Here is an 18,045-nt window from a genome sequence, read left to right on the forward strand (position 1 = left end):
CCCCCTCCCCCATACTTCTCTTATCCTCAGCAATTTTGTTTTTCTACATTTTTCAAACACCTTCCTTCTTTTTTCGGGTTTTCCTTTTTTTTTTTTTTCGCCCTCCACTTCTCTAATGGAAAAAGACCTTTTTTTCCTTCTTTTCTTTCATCATCATCTTTTTTTTTTCCTCGGTTTCAGTTTGGAATTTTTCGGTTTTCGATTTTTTAAAAGAAAAGAAAATATGCTAAGAAACATTGGGAGGATAAGAGCAAAGTTAACAGGGAAAAGGGGGGGGCGGTTGCGGAGCAAGCCGGCGATTTGCATTTTTCTTGAACCCTCCGATCTTTTCTAGCATATTCGATTTTCTATCGGCATCATGTGTTATTATTCTATTCAAAAAGCCATGAGACTTTCAACATCGATGTCGGGGTCCTCGAAAAGAAGAAAATTTCGATGGTGGGACCCTCTTGAAAGATTTCCCTCAATTTCAGATTCCCCATGCTAATACGTCTATCCTTTCACATGTGGTCGTTAAAGAAAAGGCTGAAGGGGGGGGGGGAAGAGAGAGATAACCTTCCCAAAAGGTTATTTTTCTTTTGACGACTTGATTGAACGAAATGTCAGCTATTGAAATCGTTTACACGAGAAAATGTTTTGTTTTTGTTCTCACTTACCTCTAAATCAATTGCTGTTATCTCCTGTTTTTTTCTAACAGTTTTATTTCGCACCCACTTGTAGGTTGTCCAATTGAAAATCGACGCTTCGCATAAATCAACACGCAACACTTGGAAATCATCCGACGGTGGTCCACTCAATAAAATCAATCCACGTCGCGAGTTAGCTGAAACGGGGAGTGCGACAAAAGGTAACGTACCAAACACTTTGTTGCTTGTTCTTTCTTTTCTTGTTTTTTTCAACAACACACACACACGTGAATCCGTTCGTCGTGCAGCTTCTTCTTTGCCAATGATGATGGAAACGGTGCGAGAAACATGACCGAGGGAACGACACTGACACACGCACGAACGAACGCTAAAGCAAAATGATGATGTAGGTTAGGATAAAGAAAAAAAGACACACTCAACAAAAACAAAACAAAAAAAATGAGGGGGAATAAGAGACAAGTGGTCGTGGGGGTCCGATCGACGTGGATGACGGCCAATGACTGTGCCGTCCGTACCTCCGTTCCCGATTGTTGTTCGTCTGAAGGGCTGGGCTTTCATTTTTTTTTTTTTTTTTTTACAGGGAAAGGTAACGCTTATATGTATGAGAGAGTGTGTGTAGTAGTAGTCGTAGTAGGAATATATACGTGTATAGGAACACACACACACACATTATCTGCAGTGAGCTTTGAAAACAAAAAAAAAAAATATGTAACTCCTCGGGGCGAATAGGAGCCCATTTCAACCCTCCGTTCTCCTGTTCCAAAGAAAATCCGCACATCGCAACGTTTCTCTTTTTTTTTTTTTTGGAACAATTCACGGTGTGTACATGCCCGTCTGTTGTTGTTGGTATAACGTTTTTTTTTTTTTTTTTTTTCTGTGTAAAATTCACGGCGCATTAGGCCTCACCTTTGCACAGGTGAGTAGGTTTTAACACTTGGTTATGACGTCATCGTGTGTGTGTTTACTACGATGTTGGCATCTTGTTGTTAGGGTTATGCAACGCGGGGTGATTTCTCGTGTGTGTTGCGTCGTTCGGTGGGGATGTCGAAGTGTTTAAACGAAAAGCAAGGACGGAAATCTCGGGGATGCGTTGGCCGGCGGTCACCGTGGAAAGAAGAAGAAGTAAAAAAAAAAAAAAAAAAGGGCGATGTTGTTTGGTGCTAAAAACGAAAGAGGGGGGAAGGGAAAACAGAATGGGGGTAGTGTCGTCAAGGTGGGTGTAGGAGGAAGCCAAAGGGGGCGGAGGGGCCAGTTGTAATGACTCTATCGAGCGGTTGTGTAAAGCCATAAGTAACAAACACGAACCCTTTTTTATTTCCCTATTTTATTTATGTGTGTTTAACACATTTCTTTTTTAAACGTTGCCATGACTACCTGAAGGCTTCAATATTTTTTTTTTTTTTTTTTTTTTTTCATAAAACGCAAGTTAGGGAAAATATTGTGAATTTGGTTCTAAAAACATTTTATTTATTTTTTCTTACTCTTGCACACACACACACACATACACACCCCATCGTATTCCGTGCCGTTTGCCATTCTTCTTCTTCTTTCCGGAACTACCAGTGCCATGTTAAATGCACGTACTGCCCTCTCTCTCTCTCTCTCCCCCTCCCCTATTCTCCCTTCATTTCGGGGTTTGTGAGCAACAACAACAAAAAAAAAAAAAATTCTTTTTGGGAGGGAGGTCAATGAATTCCGCTTTTATGTAGATTGAACCGAACGTTTTTGCGAAGGAAAAAAAAAAAAAAGGGCGCATATGTACGCACATTTGATCATGAATAATTCAAATGAAAATCAGGCAGCCAAAGGCTGAGGCATTATTAATATATTCTTTTAAAAACAACGAAAGGCGACATCTGTGCGGTTGTCCCTTTTTTTTTCTTTTCAATGTAAACACTCGGCCATGTCGTTCGTTAATTGCGCGAAAATTGATCGAAATGGGTAAAAGTGGGACACTGGCAACGAAAGAATTGTTGACTTTTTGGACGGCGAAATCTAAAAAAAAAAAATAGACGGGACGAGGGGAATGGAGCGCGTTTTATTCCATCAGGATCGATGCGAACCCGCTGTGTCAACAAAAGGAAACTAAAAAGCTTCAACGGCTAACAGTGTGTACACACACACACACGCTACCCATTAAAGAAAGCCGAAACGAACGGTTTGCTTTTAATTGGTGGTAAATGTTAGTTGTTTTTTTTTTCTCGTCCTCTTTAAGTACGACGTTCATTTTTTTTCCCCTTAATTTGATCGCCATATATTTTTTTTTCTTTTATTGAAGTATGTGGAGGTCTCGGCCTGTTTTGCACCATGTTATTCTTATTATCGACGCTTGGGTATTGCCCGTTTTTGGGCGGTTCCCTTTTTCTTCTTTTGAATATTATTTTTTTTTTCTTTATTCTTATAAAGGTCGAAGGGAAATGTGGGTCGCCAAAAAAAAAATAAATAATGGTAGTTCGTCGAAGTAGAAAAAAAAAATTTGTTTTTCGCAACAGGCCAACAGCTGTTGCGATTATCTTTTATTTATTTATTTTTTTTTTTTTGAATAAAAAGCGAGGAGTGTGCAAAATAATTCCCCCCCCCCTCCTGATGACTGTTGCAAAACTCGTCATAACAAGAACTCGAACAACAAAAAACAGCTTCCCTGTTTTATAACACCTTGCCTTCCGCACGCGCTCCCTGTACGTAACCATCGTCAACACCATTTGTTTAAAACGTTTTGCTTTTTACCTCGGCCTAACTCCCGAGGAAGTATTTTTTTTTTTTGTGTTACCTCCGGTTTTGTGTTGTTTTGTTTTGTTTTTTTTCGAAGAAAAGAAGTGGGGTTTAGCTATTTTATCCGTTTTTTTTGTTGGATGTCGAGACAGGATGCGTATCAATTTACATTTTGAAGTGTACCGAGGGAAAATGATTGGGGAGTTTTTAAAAAAACGGGGGGAATTAAAACATCTGCATCGTCGGCGTCTGCGACGTCAATTCCACCCGCTACAATTTTTTTTTTTTTGCGTTTCTTTCATCGAAAATTGGTTTTTCCTGTTTTTAGGGAAAAAAAAAAATAGAGAAAAGAAATAATAATAAAAAAAAACTCGATTTTTCGATAGGAAAAGCGTGCGGCTGGCGCTCCAATTGAATAGAAAATGATTCAGAGGGGGGGGGGAGGGATTGAAAGAAATAATCTGGACGTTGGGGGGGGGGGGTTCATGAGGCACTATAATGTGTAGACATGTACGAGTAAAAAAAAAATAATAAATAAAAAAAAAAAGAGAGGAAGGAAGAATAAAGAAACGAGGGGGTATTTCCAAATTTAGGGAAAAATTATGAATAACAGAAGCCCTACACCGAAAGCTTGTAGTAGTAGTGTGTCTAAAGCCTATTGAATCATCCGACCTCCCCCTCAAGAGCATCCCCATCTTATCAGCTGTTCACTCTCTTTATTTTGATAGCCACACTCTGTGTGTGTGGCTATCAAAAAAGAAAGGGAGGGTCGGTGGTAAATAACATATAGGAAATGAAAAAAAAAAAAAAAGGAAATTTTAGGAATAAAGGGAAAAAAAACTTTTTGAATTGATTTTTTTTTTTTGAATTGATTTTTTGGGGTAAAAAGTTGCCGTTTTTCAATCAAAAATGGAAAAAAAAAGAGGAGGGAGGGAATTTTCGGGGTTGGAGTGTTTGCTCGGGTTTTTCGGACGCGGCCATCTGCTCGCCCCTCTATCGGGTGCCGTGTACAAACACAAAAACGACGCTTGTGCATAAGCGGCCCAGTAGAAGGGAAAAGAATAAAAAAAAAAAAAAAATTGTGCGGATGACGGGGAATAAGAGAAATTGCCAGGTGCATGTCCGACGCCGACGCTCGATTTTTTTTTTTTTTCTCCCCTCTTTTTTTTTTTTTTCTTTTTTATTTCTTTTTATTATTACCATGATGATGATTGTGTCGAAATTTTAGACGGAAAAATCCGCTTTTCAGGCCCATAAAAAAGCAGATTTTTTTTTTTTTGTTCTTCTTCTTTCCCCTCCGTTTTTCTTTACATTTTATTTCTAGATTTCTTTTTATTATTCTCTACCAACGGCGTTCACATCCTGAAATGATTATTGATATTCCTGAAAAAAAAAAAAAAAAAAAATGAATCGATAAAGGGGAAGACTTTTTATTTCTATAGGAAATTTTGTTTTCTCCCTCCGTGTTCATAAAATTAATAACCTTCACGACCGGAACCGTTTCAACCGGCATATTTATTTATTTATTTTTTTTTTTATCCTTTTGAATCGAAATCATTGAAATGAATGCAAACGGATAAAGAAGAAAAAAAAAATATCTAGAAACGATCAGAAATTTGAAAGAAGGTCCGTTGTCTCCGTTCGTACAATGTTCCTACGTAATGATAGATGAATAATGAATGTGTGTGTGTGTATGTGAGGTACACATTTGAGTTTTTTTTTTTTTTTTTTTTTTTTTCAAAAACATTCCATTCGTTCGGGGACGGACAGAAATTCCATTTCATCCCCATCGTGCCGCTCTTCTTTTTTTTTTTTTTTTTATTTGGTCAACCGGATTCAGATTCAAATCATTTGATAGTCAAATAGGATGGGAATCGAAAAAAAAAAGAAAAGAAAAAAAAAGATTAGATCAAAAAAAGCGTTTCGGGTGTGTGAGTAGAACCGATAAAAGCTATAGTAACATCCCGGTTATTTGTTTTTATTATATCATTGAATTTTTCTTTTTCGGAAATTTTATTTATTTATACGTTTTTGTTTTTTTTTGGGGGGGGGGGGGGTTTGAAAAAAAAATATTTGTCATGTCTGTTTCTTCTGTCCTATTTTTTTTTTTTTTTTTTTTTTTTTTTTTGTTTTATTAATGATTTCAAACCAGACCCCCTCCTCCTTGAAAAATTCCAAAATTTGAAAAATATCAACGAGTCATCGACAGCGCCCTTAAAACCTTGTGTTTGTTTCGTTGCATAATGTATATACGAAACGAACGTTTTTTGTTTTTTTGTTTTCAAAATCATTTTTTTTTGTTTTTTTTTCAAAACGCGAAAACAAATATGAAAGAAAAAATGTTTTGAATAAGGAAAAAAATAATGATTGAAAAGCCATCGATGATGATGTGCAGTTTTGAATAATGGATGAGAAAAAGAAAAAAAAAAAGGTGCTGCCCGCAGGGGCCCCCCTCGCGAAGCACGTCCGCAGGTTTTGTCCCGAAACAAAAACAAAAGAGGCCCCGAATGCAAATTCTCTCATTCTTTCTCATCAGTAGGAAAGGAAAGTTCTCGTGTGTCTTAGATTTGAGAGTACGCTATGGTTTCCCCCCTCCGTTTTTTTTTTTTTTTTTTTTTTTTTTTAAATTTCAAACTTTGATTGAAACACAATTCAAAGAAAGAAAAATACCATCGTCTAAAATATCGATCGAACCATCGGCTTTGAAACCGGCAGGCAAATACTTAAGATCGAAAAATATTTTCTTTTAAGAAAAAACAAAAAAAAATGGGAGAATGAAAGGTAGAAAACAAAAAACAAAATATGATTTGATGGATAGCTATTGATGACTGAAACTATTTCAACATTTTTTGTTTTGTTTTTCTTTTAAAAAAGAGAAAAAAAATTCTGATTTCATTCTTTGTGTTGTGTCTTCTACATCCTTCTCCTCGGTGAACAATTTGATTGGAGTGTATCGCTGTTTTTGCCTCATGGCTGTTCGATGACTCCCTCTCTCGTTCGAGAGCTGATTTATGGATGAATTCTCTTTTTCTCCACCCGGCTTTAATCAACAGACACACACACACACACACAAAAAGGTTGGAAACATTATGCAAATGAACGCGCGCGCGAGCGCGCGCCTGTGTATAGTTGGGGGAAGGATGTGAAATGCGGCCAAGTCCCTTTTTTTTTTTTTTTTTTTTTTTTTTCTTGTTGAATTTATCTCTTCAATTTTTTTTAAAGCTATTTTTTTTTTTTTTTTTTTTTGCTGCCGTTGCAGCTCTTGTGTCCCGTCCATTTTGAAATGCAAATATCCGTAAGAGAAAAGAACAGAAAAGAGTGGAGAGAGACCTCCTTTAATGTTATTCCAATTGATTGATTCCGGACCCTTTTTTGGTGGTTCGGTGTTCTCTTCGGTGATGCTGTCCGATCTCCTCCTCCTTTGAATCTTTTAGCTTTTTTTTTTTCTCTCTCTCTCTCTCTCTCTCTCTCTTACTCATTTAAATATATATCTACGTACTGATATATTTTAATGGCCTGATTGTTCATCATCATCATCATCATCGTTCATTCGTGGCCGCTTCCAAAGCGCCCCAACTCCCACATCCACTAAACAAAATTTCCCGCTTGAGAAACACGGCAACACTACACGCTCATTTGCATTTGATAATGGCCTCTCTCGTTCGTTCGTTCGAAAGACAAAAACAGAAAAAAAAAAAAAAAAATACTGAAATGTCGAATTTGAATTTCGTGCAAAGCGCGCGCACGTTGGTGCCCCTTTTCTTCTTTATTTAAATATGGCTTTTTTTTTTTTTTTTTTTTTTAGTTTTCTTCCTGCAAGTTATTGTTGTTGTTCTTTTTCCAAGACCCAATTGGGACCCGTGCGGTATGTGCTGACCTTTTGCTTAATCACCTGGTCGGTTGTTTTTGTTTTGTTTTGTTTTTTTGCCGGCCGCGCGGCTTATCCGCCTCCTCCTCCCCCTTTTTTTTTTTTTCTTTTTTAAATCAAAAGAAAAAATCCCGATGACCAATACTGCCAGACCACCACTCTATATGCAAACTAGCGCATTTCTAATGAAGAATTTCTTGTGTTTTTTTTTTGTTTTTTTGTTTTTTTTTTCGAATATTGAGATTTATTTCGGATCTATACATATTTATATTAATTTTTTCTTTGGCCACGTTTCGATTTAGTTATTTTTTCATTTCTTTTTAATGAAAAAAAAAAAAATAAATAAATAAAAATTCTTCTTATTTTTTTTTTTGTGATAGGAAAGAAACTCATCAATGGCGGCTGTAGCGATGGCGCTGGTTGGCGATCGTTACGCGTCTTCGACATCGTCGTCGACCAGTTCATCATCGGGCTCTTCTTCGTCGTTGTCGTCATCATCGGGCGACACATCGGAAGAGGATTCGTCATCGTCTTGGAGCTCGTCGTCTTCGTCGTCTACGTGCACGTCGTCGGCCTCGTCCGATCTCTCGCCGTCCAAAAAGAAGAAGAAGAAAAGAGACGCCGACAATAAGAAGAGGAAGAATCCCAAGAAGAAATCGAAGAAATCGACGGCCGTGATTGGCAAGAGGAAGAAGAGAACGAAGAGCAGCAAATCGTTGGTAAGTCACACACACACACACACACACACACACACAAAAAAAAGAGCGCCACCTTCCCCGACTGATTGTATGAATTCAGCCGTTGATGATGGCGAACAGTCGTTCGTTACAACTAGAGATAATCATCATCTATACCGGTTTTCTTTTATTTTCATCATTTAAAAGAGAGAGAAAATTAAACAAAAAAAAAAAAAAAAATGGGATCCCCTTTTGTTGCGAAAAAAAAAAAAAAAAAAAGAAGACGAGTCATTGGTGCGTTGTCATCATCACGAGATCATTATCATCGTTAGCAACTGGACGCTCTCGGCAATCCGGTCTGAATCATTTCGGTCGGCAATCGGAGTCGGCAATAAAAAGAAAAGAAAAAAAATCTTAATAATACTAATAATAATACAAAAAAAAAAAAAAAAAAAAAAAAAAAAAAAAAAAAAAAAAAAGAATGGTCTGGTGACCGATGATAATAATGAGCTTGATTGGCAACGATTCGAATGTGATCACCGACGCGGACAAACACAACAGAAAACTCTCCTTACCCAACTCCTCTTGATTGGGGTGGTGTGTCTTCATTTCCGCCTCATTATCATCATCCGGGGCTCTCATTCTTTTTTCTTTTCTTGCAACATTTGATTTTTATGTCACATCTTTTTCGTGGCTAATTGTTTTTTTTTTTGTTTTTTTTTTTGTAGGTAGGACGTGATCAGGATGATGACAATGAGGTGGGCAGTATGTTGCTGTTGGGAGCCGAGCTTCTTAAAGAAGTGGAAGAAGCGTCTTCGGCCACAAGTACGGCAGCTGCTGCCACCGCTATCCTGATGGACAAATCGAGGCCGGCTGAGCCGCTGCCTTTACCTATCGGTCACTATGTCATTCACGGAGGGCCGCAAAATCGCGCCGTTTTACTGGAACACGTCATGTCGTCCGTTCCGGCCGCCCAATGGCAGGCCATTCTTCCTCCCGTTCTTAAAGTAAGAACATTTTCGTTCTGTTTTTCTCTTTTCGTGAGGGGATGGCAAGTTGAGATAGAAAATGAATGGTCCGTTCAACATCTTTTTTTTTTCCAGTTGCGTAGTTTTCTTTATGCCCGCCCACATAAGGAGGTGCTCACATACCCCCCCCCCTTTTTTTTTTTTCCTCTTCCGCATTTCCTTCCATTTTTTTTTTTTTTTTTCTTCCTTTTCCTTCCCCCCAACAAATCCAATTCCGGCCCACTAATTAATCCTTTCCAGTGCCCAGCACAAGAAGTACTCGTACGAGCAAATCCCTACCCAGCCCCTCTATTTTCGTTTTTCCTCCTCGGCACATTGGGCTTGCTCTTTCTTAGAAATCCTGCCCCCCCCCCCCACCGCTCCTCTTCGTCTCTTGACGGCCGAATCTTGTGAAACTCACCCATCGATTCGTTTGCTTTTTTTTTTTATTTTTATATATTTTATTTCATTTTGGACTCACTACGCAGAGTAGTACTAGGCGCCCCCTGCAAGAAACATCTCAAACTATCGATCCGCTTTACCCCCCCCCCCCTTTCTGTTGTTGGGGGGGGGGGAGTTGAACGAAGAAGAAAAAAAAAATTGGGGGGAAGTAAAGAGAGTCTGAAGATGACGGAACAAGTCGTAGAAACATACCGTGGGATGGTGGTGTGAGAGGGGGGGAGTAGCTACCACCGTTGTCACACAGTTGGAATTGAAAGAGTAGCGTTGGGGTAGGAGAGGGAGGAGCATGTAGAGAGAGAGAGAGAGAGAGAGAGGAATGCCAATCGATAAGTCATTTTTGTTTATCTTTGCTCGAGCTGCAAATCCACGCCCGTCTTTTCTTTGCCTCATCTCATTCTCCAATAACGGAACCCCCACCCCTCGTCCCCCATTCAACCACCCGACGACGTCCTCCTTTTATTTATTTTTATTTTTTTTTCGTCATCGGCGTCTTTGCCAACGTCGTCGATCGTCAAACATAATAATATCTTGCGGATAAGAATAGGAAGAAAGAGGAGGAAAAAAAAAAAAGAACTTTTTTGAGGGGGCAGGGGGGGGAGGTGTAGGAGGGGTTCCAGTTATACTTTTATACATCATTTTATTTTCTTTTTTTTTTTTTTTTTTTTCTTTATTATTATTATTGTATAAATATATAGAGAGATATATATATTTTTTCGTTTCGTTAGTTTTGATATTATTAAGGACTTTTTGTTGCGCATGGGGGTAGGCCCGCCCTCCCCGACGACGTTCGAGCCTGGGAATACGCCGAAGGGCTCATCAAACATTTATCGCCGACTTTGGAACGAAATAATATTTTTCTTTTTTTTTTTTTTCTTCTATTACTTCACCTCCTACCCCTTACATATCTTTCAGCGGGGGGGAGGGAGGTAGCCATTTTTTTTTTTTCGTGACAAACCTTCCTCAATCGTGAAGCACGTTTTTATTCGTTTTTTTTTTTTTTTCTCGTCGAAGATACGACTCCACCATTTAGAAGAGATATAAGAAAATATTAAAAAGAAGAAGAAGACGGGGTAGGTGTTTTTTTTTTTTTCGTGTTTGTAGCTCGTGCCTGTTGTTTGCTTTTTTCTTTTTATAACCCCGTTCATTCTCCCCTTTCATAACCGGCTCGTGTATTTTCTGTTTTGTCCTCTGCAATATCCCTTTTTTTTTTTTTCTCGTTACATACAAGAGGCCGCCCTCCCCTCGGAAAAGTTGTGGCCATTTTCAAAGAGAATAGGTAAAAAAAAAAAAAAAATAAATAAATAAAGGGGGGGGGGGGGGGGCAGAAAACAAATGAAATGAGGCACGCGCTCTTCTTATTTAGAAAAAAAAACTCGTATTGCGTCTTGTTTTCTTGAAGAAAGAAAAAAAACAACGGCAATCTCGACGTCCCTTTTTAAAAATGATGATGATCGATATGGAGGTACACATACGAGTTAGACGTTCAACGTCAAACGTTTTTCTCTTGCTTGTACATTGTTTAGATCCGACTCACCTACGTTTGCGTTGTGTATTTTATATAATAAGCCTTAGCAATACGTCGGATCATAACAGAAAGCGACGGCTTTCCTAAGGGTTTTCTTTTATTTATTTTGTACTTATACTTTTTTTTTTTTTTTTTTTTTTTTTTCTTATTTCTTTGGAAACGGACAGGAAATGAACAGCGCCGAATTGAAACAGCTCTGCCTGCAACAATTGCAACAGCTTTCCGACTCGGCCATCTTGAACATCATCAATGGTAAAAACCAATTAAAAAATGGCCGTTACCAATTCAAAAAAAAAAAAAAAAAAAAAAAACATTTGATTTTTTGTTTTGTTTTTTTCTGTTTGATTTCCTCTACTGTTTCCTGTCCTTATCGGACCTTTAATAACTGGCCCGGACGTTGTGGATGATTAGGTGGCGGAGATCAAGGACCAGCTGGAAAAGCCGTTTGCTCCGAAACAGGTAAGGCATTTTCTTTTTATTTCTTTTTTTTCCTTTAAAAACATAAAAAAAAATGTGTTTCGCGTTTTGTAGCATAACCGGGTGATTAGATAACACACGAAACAAACAAAAAAAAAAAAAATCAGATGGGACGTGTGCGATTGGCCGCCCGCAATATGATAGGAACTCGCTTCTCGGATCAACAGCTTTTTTTTTTTTTTTTTTTTCGTTCGTGAACGTCAGGGTAAAAGAAAAACGGTCAGAATCGGCACTTTAGGACGGGAGGGGAAAAGAAAAAAAAAAAAATAAAGGCGTGGGAAGTAGAGGCTTCGATCAGCATCGACTGTTGTCGATCGTTTTACTTGCACATTCACAAAGAAAGTCTAGACCGAACTAACAAAATAGTTGATGAACGCTGGTGTGGCGTACCATCAGCCGTGAAAGCAAATCGAGTTGTCAAAACTTCTTTTTTTTTTATTTATTTTTTTTTTTTTTTTCTTTCGGGGATCCCCATGGTAACGAGAAACGGACCGCTTTTAGGTCGTGTTTTGTCTCATTGGTTGATGCCAAAGCGCCACGCTTAAATGTCATTTGTTTTGTTTGTTCTCCATTCTTTCACGTTGGAGCTCCTCCTTTGCCTGAATGGCCGGCTTCAATCACGCGAAACGGGGGGTCCGTGAGCAACGGCATAGATCAAAAAAAAAAAAAAATAAATAAAAGAAAAGAAGAATCTCCAAAATCAAATCAAAATGAAAAGTAAATAAAAAAACAAAACAAAACAAATACCGGGATGTTGGTGGGTAGCCCCCGTTGGTCCAGCTCTCCAAACACAAAGGAATACGGAAGACATGTGCTGTCTTCGTGTGTACCGAAACGACGGAAGGGAACGGAACAGATAAGAAGAAAGGGTGGGGGAAGGGAACACACGTGAAGAAAAAAAAAAAAAAGACAGGAGGATGGGAAGGAAGCTGGTGTGTGCTCCCTGCCGAACCGGAAAAAGAAGGAAGAAAGTAAAAGAGAAAACTGGTGGATAAATTGGAACAAATCAAGGGAGAACTTCTCTCTCTCTCTCTCGGTTACTCTTTTCTATCCAGTGGGAGACAAAGATAAAAAAAAAAAAAAAAAAAAAGGAGGCACTCGAAAAAAAAAAAAAAAAGGGAAAATTCTTTGGTCTTATTATTTTTTCTTGTACGTGAAAGAAAAAAAAAAAAAAAAAGAGAAAGATAGATGAGAAAGAATAGAAAGAAAAAAAAAAAAAAAAAGATCCAGAACTCTGTGAAGTCTTCTGGCTGGCCTCACGCGTGATTTTTTTTTCTTTTTTTTTTATCCCGTCTGCGTGCTCAGGGAAACTTTGCGTGAAGGTCTATTGGTTCGAAAGAAAATGTTAAAAAAAAAAAAATTCTCTTTTTTTTTTTTTTTTTACTTAATAACTTCCCCCCTATTATTTTATGTATATTAATTCATTGCTTTTAGTTTTGTGCGTCCCTTTTTAAAAAAAAAAAACAAAAAAATCTTAATTCATTGTGAGAGAGAATTTCTTTTTTTGGTAATCGATGAGCAACGGGAGGGGGGGGGGAAAGAAATGATCCATCGTGAATCAATCTGATTACACATACACAACAGGCGATCGTTAGCGGCCCGTTTTCTTTTTTTCCTCTCTTTTTTTTTTTTTTTTTTAAAGCTACGACCTCGTTAACTCGTTGGAACGTTTCAAACGTTTTTTTCAAATAAAAAGCAAATTGCTACGGTCTCACACGAAATCCCGTCGTCCTTAAACGGACTAAGGGCTCGTTCCAAAACATCAGCCCCCGAAAGAGTTTTAACCAATCATTTCGTGGGGGGGAGGGAGAGAGAGAGAGAGAAATCTACATGACACGATTCATCATTTGGACCGATGTATTCGATAGTCATTATCAACAACCCGCGTGTTGTTTCGTTTGCTCATCTGTCAAACACGCGCATAGTGTCGTACGATCTCGCGCTACGTGGAACATTCTCAATATTTTTTTTTTAGGAAAAAAAAAAATAAAATAAAATTCGTTGGGTTGCACATTCGAGATGAAAAGGCTATTAACATAATCAATAAATGGGAACTGTTGTCAACGCGTAATAGAAAAAAAAAAAAAAGAAGAGCCTAGTTTTTGGGGGGGTAAAAACAAGTTGGACCATAACGCAAAATAAAAAAAGAGGAAATGGGATGTTTGGGGCTGCAAAGTTAAGTCGAAAAACGGAGTAGCCCTGCAAAATGTGCGCAAACAACATCTGCCCAGTCCGTTCGCCACCCCTAGAAAAATATATATAAAAAAAAAAAAAAAGGTCGCCATTTGGACACGCGGGTTTTCTACATAAGGAGAGGGGGGAAATGTACAACGCACAACATAATACGTATGGAAAAAAAGAGAGAGAGAGGGGCTTTGTTTCCGCATTTCGACTATTCGAATCCCAATCGGATCTCTATTTCTATGTGGATAGCCAATTCATCGTCCCCTCCTATCGGCTGCTGGGCTTTTTTTTTTTTAGTAAGGGGGGGGGGGGATGTACGTCGGTGGGTAGCGGCTCTTGCTTTTTTTTTTTTTTTTCAAGTAGCACGTGCCTATTTCTCATCTCTTATTCCCTACTTTTTCTACGGTATATACTCTTAACTCTCCTTTTTTTTTGACTCCCCCTATCGTTCACCCCTCCTTCTCCGGTCTCTCACACGTCTATTTTCATAGATGATGTATTATTTTATTTTTACTTTTTTTTTTTTATTATTATTATTTCCTTCGGGTTACGTTTAGAAAAATGTTTGTGACTGTAATATTTTCCTCTCTTTTCCCCTGAGCCAATGGCCGCAGCCAATCGAACTGTTTTTTTTTTACATCGTCCGCGTTTTTCTGCCATTTTTTTTTTGTTTGTTTGTTTTCCTTAATCGGATGGACGTCCATTTCATATTTGGCGCCACTCGTTCACTTCCTTTTGATCTGAACGCAGACGTCGAACTTTGTTGTACGACGAGGAAAAAAAAACAAAACAAAACAAAACAATGGAGATAAAAATAAGTTTGTTTTTTTTTTTTGCGTTTGGATGAAGGATGATGATGATGATGATTGCCACGATTCCAATTCAATTGGCTCGCCATTGTAAATCAGTTTTAATGCCCCGCACCGACGATGATGATGATGAGAGAAGGAAAACATTTTTCGGTTTGGCTGCTCCCATCATTTGTTTATTTTTTTTTTTTTTTTTTTCTTTAAGCCCAACGATAAGAGAACTGAAAAAAAAAAAAAAAGCAAAACAAAAACGAATCGGATGTTTTAAAAAAAAAAAAAACAAGAGACTCTATTATATGTTGACCATACTGGGATGCCGCTTCGTTCTCTATAAACTTTCCAAACAGGGAAAACTTAAATCAATTCATTTTTTTTTTGAGTTTTTTTTTAGTTTTTTTATAATGACTCGTGTCAGAGAGAGAGAGAGAGAGAGATCCTGGAACGAGCTCGTCCAACAATCTTTTTTCAAATGGCCTTTATCGTATGATATGTTTATAAGCTGTTTATTTTTTTTTTATGGGTTTGTTTATTTTAGATCCTCGTTTGTTTTTTTTTCTTCACAGATGTTCACCTGGTTACAGGTACATCAATGCGCTTTAGATCGTAGGATATCTTTTTAAAAAATAATAAAGAAAAAAAGATTGTAGGTGCTCTCAAATGGAGAATGGCTCCATCAAACTCAATGATAATCGCCGTACTTCATTTTGTTTTTTTGTTTTTTTTATTAGCTTGGCTTTCAAACAATTTTCAATCAAGCGATTACGCGCTGATTGACGGCTCATCGTCATGACATCTTATTATTTAAAAAAAAAATTAAAGGTGGACGTGAAAGAAAACCTCACGCATTTTTTTTTTTTTTTTTTTTTTAATGAGCGAGTCTTCTGCATGTTTTTGTTTATTCAGTTTAACAGAAAAAAAAAATCAAATCGGTAGGGGGTGGGAGGGCTGTGTCGGTTGATGGCCGGGAGCGTGAATGCTTCAATGAGTTTCTTTCAATGTTTTTTTTTTTTTTTTTTTTTTTTTTTTTTTTTTTATAAATATTTTGTTTGTGTATACCCTCCCCAAAAAAAAAAATGCCTCTTGTGCTTCATTTCCACTTGATTGGCTTGGCTACGTTTGGGATTCGTGATTCATTCACTCGAGCGCCAACTTTTCTATGGATGGATGGATTCATTTTTTTTTTTTTTTCCTTCTCTTTCTTGTTCATCCCCTCTTGACTCGGTTTTTTTTTGTTTCCCCTTATTTCCAAGCGTCGTGTCGTATAGCGACGTCGTTTGTTTTTGCCATTTTTTTTTTTTTTTTTTTTTTTACAAGGGGGCTGTGAACTTTTTTGCGCCAATAGGGATGCGCAAAGAGAGACGCACAGCGGGTGGAGCCTCCCTACCACCCGACGACGCCACCCCCTCCCGAAGGGACGGCCAGTGGTGACGGCGACGCCGATGGACAATCAAGAGGGGGGAAACGGTGGTAGCAGTGGAGGGAGAGAATGCCCGAGTAATACAACAACAACAACAACATGAAAAAAAAAAGAAGAGAGAAATGAGATAAGGGAGAAAGAGAGAGAGAGAGAAAAAAAAAAAGGAAGAAGAAGAAGAAGAAGAAAAGAAACGGGAAATATTAAAATTCATGAAGGCGATGTAGCGGTGGCAGCACAGTCCAGCGCATGAGAGAGAGAGAGAGAGAGAGGGGGGGGAAGAAGAGGTTGGCGTTTTACAATTATGGCCGGACGTTGTAGACGTACTAAACGTGTGGGAAAAAAAAATGTAGATCGATTGGCAATAGAGAACAAACTCTCCCAAAAAAAAAAAAAAAAAAAAAAATATGGGGGGGGGGGGGAGTTGAAAATAGGAGGGTGGGATGCGTTTTGTAATTCCAAATGTGTGTCGTTTTATTTATTTTTTTATACGTTTCCGCTTGTTTGTCTCTACTTTTAATTTGCTAAATTGAATTTTCTCATCGAATTTGATTTGCTTTTTTTTTTCATTGAAAGGCGAAGGTGAAGGGGAGCGATCGAAGAAGAAGAAATCGAAAAAGAGCAAGAAAAAGAAGTCGGCGAAGGCGAAGAAAGGCGAACGATTGGAGCCGACGCAAGAGGACCAAGTGGAAGACGAATCCAGTGGGAAAACGCTGATGGAGTTGCTGGAATTGGAGATGCGAGCGCGAGCCATTAAAGCCCTGCTGAAAAAGGAAGAGGAGGGCCAAGGAGACGATGAATGGCCCGCCGATCTTGTCGCCTCTTCGTTTGACGCCCCTCTGACCACGCCCGTCCAACACATCCATCGACCCCTGAAAACAGGTGAAGACGCTTCGTTCAGCGACAAGCACAAACAGTCCGGCGCAAGACACGCCGCTCATCAACACAGGTCGTCCGTTGACCCTGTCCCTCCTACCCATTGCGCTCAACAGCCGTTGAATGCGAGGCCTTCCCGAAGGCCGGCCAGTCTTCATCAACAGACGGACGATTGTGTTGATTTTCATCGACGCGATCGACACTCGTCCGCCAAACACGACCGCGAACAAATGCTGAATAAAATGACACGCCAACCCCGACATTATCGCCATCGCCATCACGAACGATCTCGTTCCCCGGTCCGGAGAGCAGAGCCATCTACCGGCGGGGCCAAGACAGAGGACACGAAACATGCGGCCAAGTCGCCGCCGAGCCGAGCCGTACGCGGTGCCGTCAAGTCGGAGAGGCGAGACAACGCGAGAGGTGCGCACGAGAAATGCGATGGAACAGTTCAGGTGGCGGCAGAGGAGATCGAGTACGAAGAAGACGGCATTCAGGAAGTCGACATTGAATTGGGAAGTGGATCGGGTTACGACTCAGCCAATTCAGCGCGCCTCTAGTGTTCACAATAACGGACGCCCCATAAACACAACAATCAACCTCACGCTCTATTCTTACAACCTTTAAAAAAAAAAAAAAAAAAGAAAACTAAAAGAGATAAAAACTAAAAAAATAATGTAAAAGAAACGGAAATAAAATGCGGATCCGCGTCTCACGTTAAGAGGAGGGCCCAAATACCAGTCACGATCATTCATCATTTTTAAATGAATATTCAAACATCGTCGATCATGTGTCGTGAAGCTTCGCAAAAACCTTCTAAATAAAACGAGGGTGGGAGGAAGAAGTCTAAGCCAAAAAAAAAAAAGAAGAATAGGAATGAGAGTCAAAGTTAGAGATGTTGAAATGGTTCCAGACTTGATGGAATTGGTTGGCGATCGATGATGCAGCTGCTTGCGGAGCTGAGGGCAAAAAGAAAGAAAGATAACGCCGAGGATAAGACGCTTCGAGGAAATAGGAGAAGCAGAGTTGAAGAGAGGACCAAGTCGAACGTGATTCATTAGTCAATGAAGAGACCAAATTAATGAGATCCGGACAGTGCGCCCTGCTGCGCTCTCTACGAGGCTGGAAATGTTCTTACCTTTCACATCTTTTTTTTTTTTTTTCTTCTTCTTCTTCTTCTTTATATCTATTTTCTCTCTCTCTCTTTCACTATATTCGTTCTTTCCTATTTATATATTTTTTTTTTCGTTGTTTTCCTCGTCCGAAATCTCAGACGTGATGATGATGACGATGCACCAGACCTTTGCTAATGATGACACTTTCCTCTTTGTCTCGTCCGTCTGCCCGCAAAAATAAAATATAACAAAACATGGAGGAATAAAATAGA

At 38.9% G+C, this 18,045-nt stretch overlaps 1 protein-coding gene across 2 annotated transcripts; it reads left to right on the forward strand.

Moving 5' to 3' along the window:
* Positions 1 to 718: 718 nt before the first annotated feature.
* Positions 719 to 17,379, forward strand: LOC130687331 (uncharacterized). Of its 2 annotated transcripts, none has more exons than XM_057510476.2 (6): positions 719 to 847; positions 7,608 to 7,946; positions 8,633 to 8,911; positions 11,066 to 11,150; positions 11,310 to 11,357; positions 16,359 to 17,379. In XM_057510476.2, the coding sequence occupies exons 2-6, from the start codon at positions 7,623 to 7,625 to the stop codon at positions 17,216 to 17,218; spliced, it is 1,596 nt and encodes a 531-aa protein (XP_057366459.1). In that variant the 5' UTR covers positions 719 to 847; positions 7,608 to 7,622; the 3' UTR covers positions 17,219 to 17,379. The 2 variants fall into 2 exon arrangements, with proteins under 2 accessions (XP_057366459.1, XP_057366460.1); XM_057510477.2 differs by having other exon boundaries at positions 16,365 to 17,379.
* The last annotated feature ends 666 nt before the right edge of the window (positions 17,380 to 18,045 follow it).

The sequence above is a fragment of the Daphnia carinata genome, chromosome 4 (genome assembly GCF_022539665.2).
Source record: "Daphnia carinata strain CSIRO-1 chromosome 4, CSIRO_AGI_Dcar_HiC_V3, whole genome shotgun sequence".
Lineage (NCBI taxonomy): Eukaryota > Metazoa > Arthropoda > Branchiopoda > Diplostraca > Daphniidae > Daphnia > Daphnia carinata.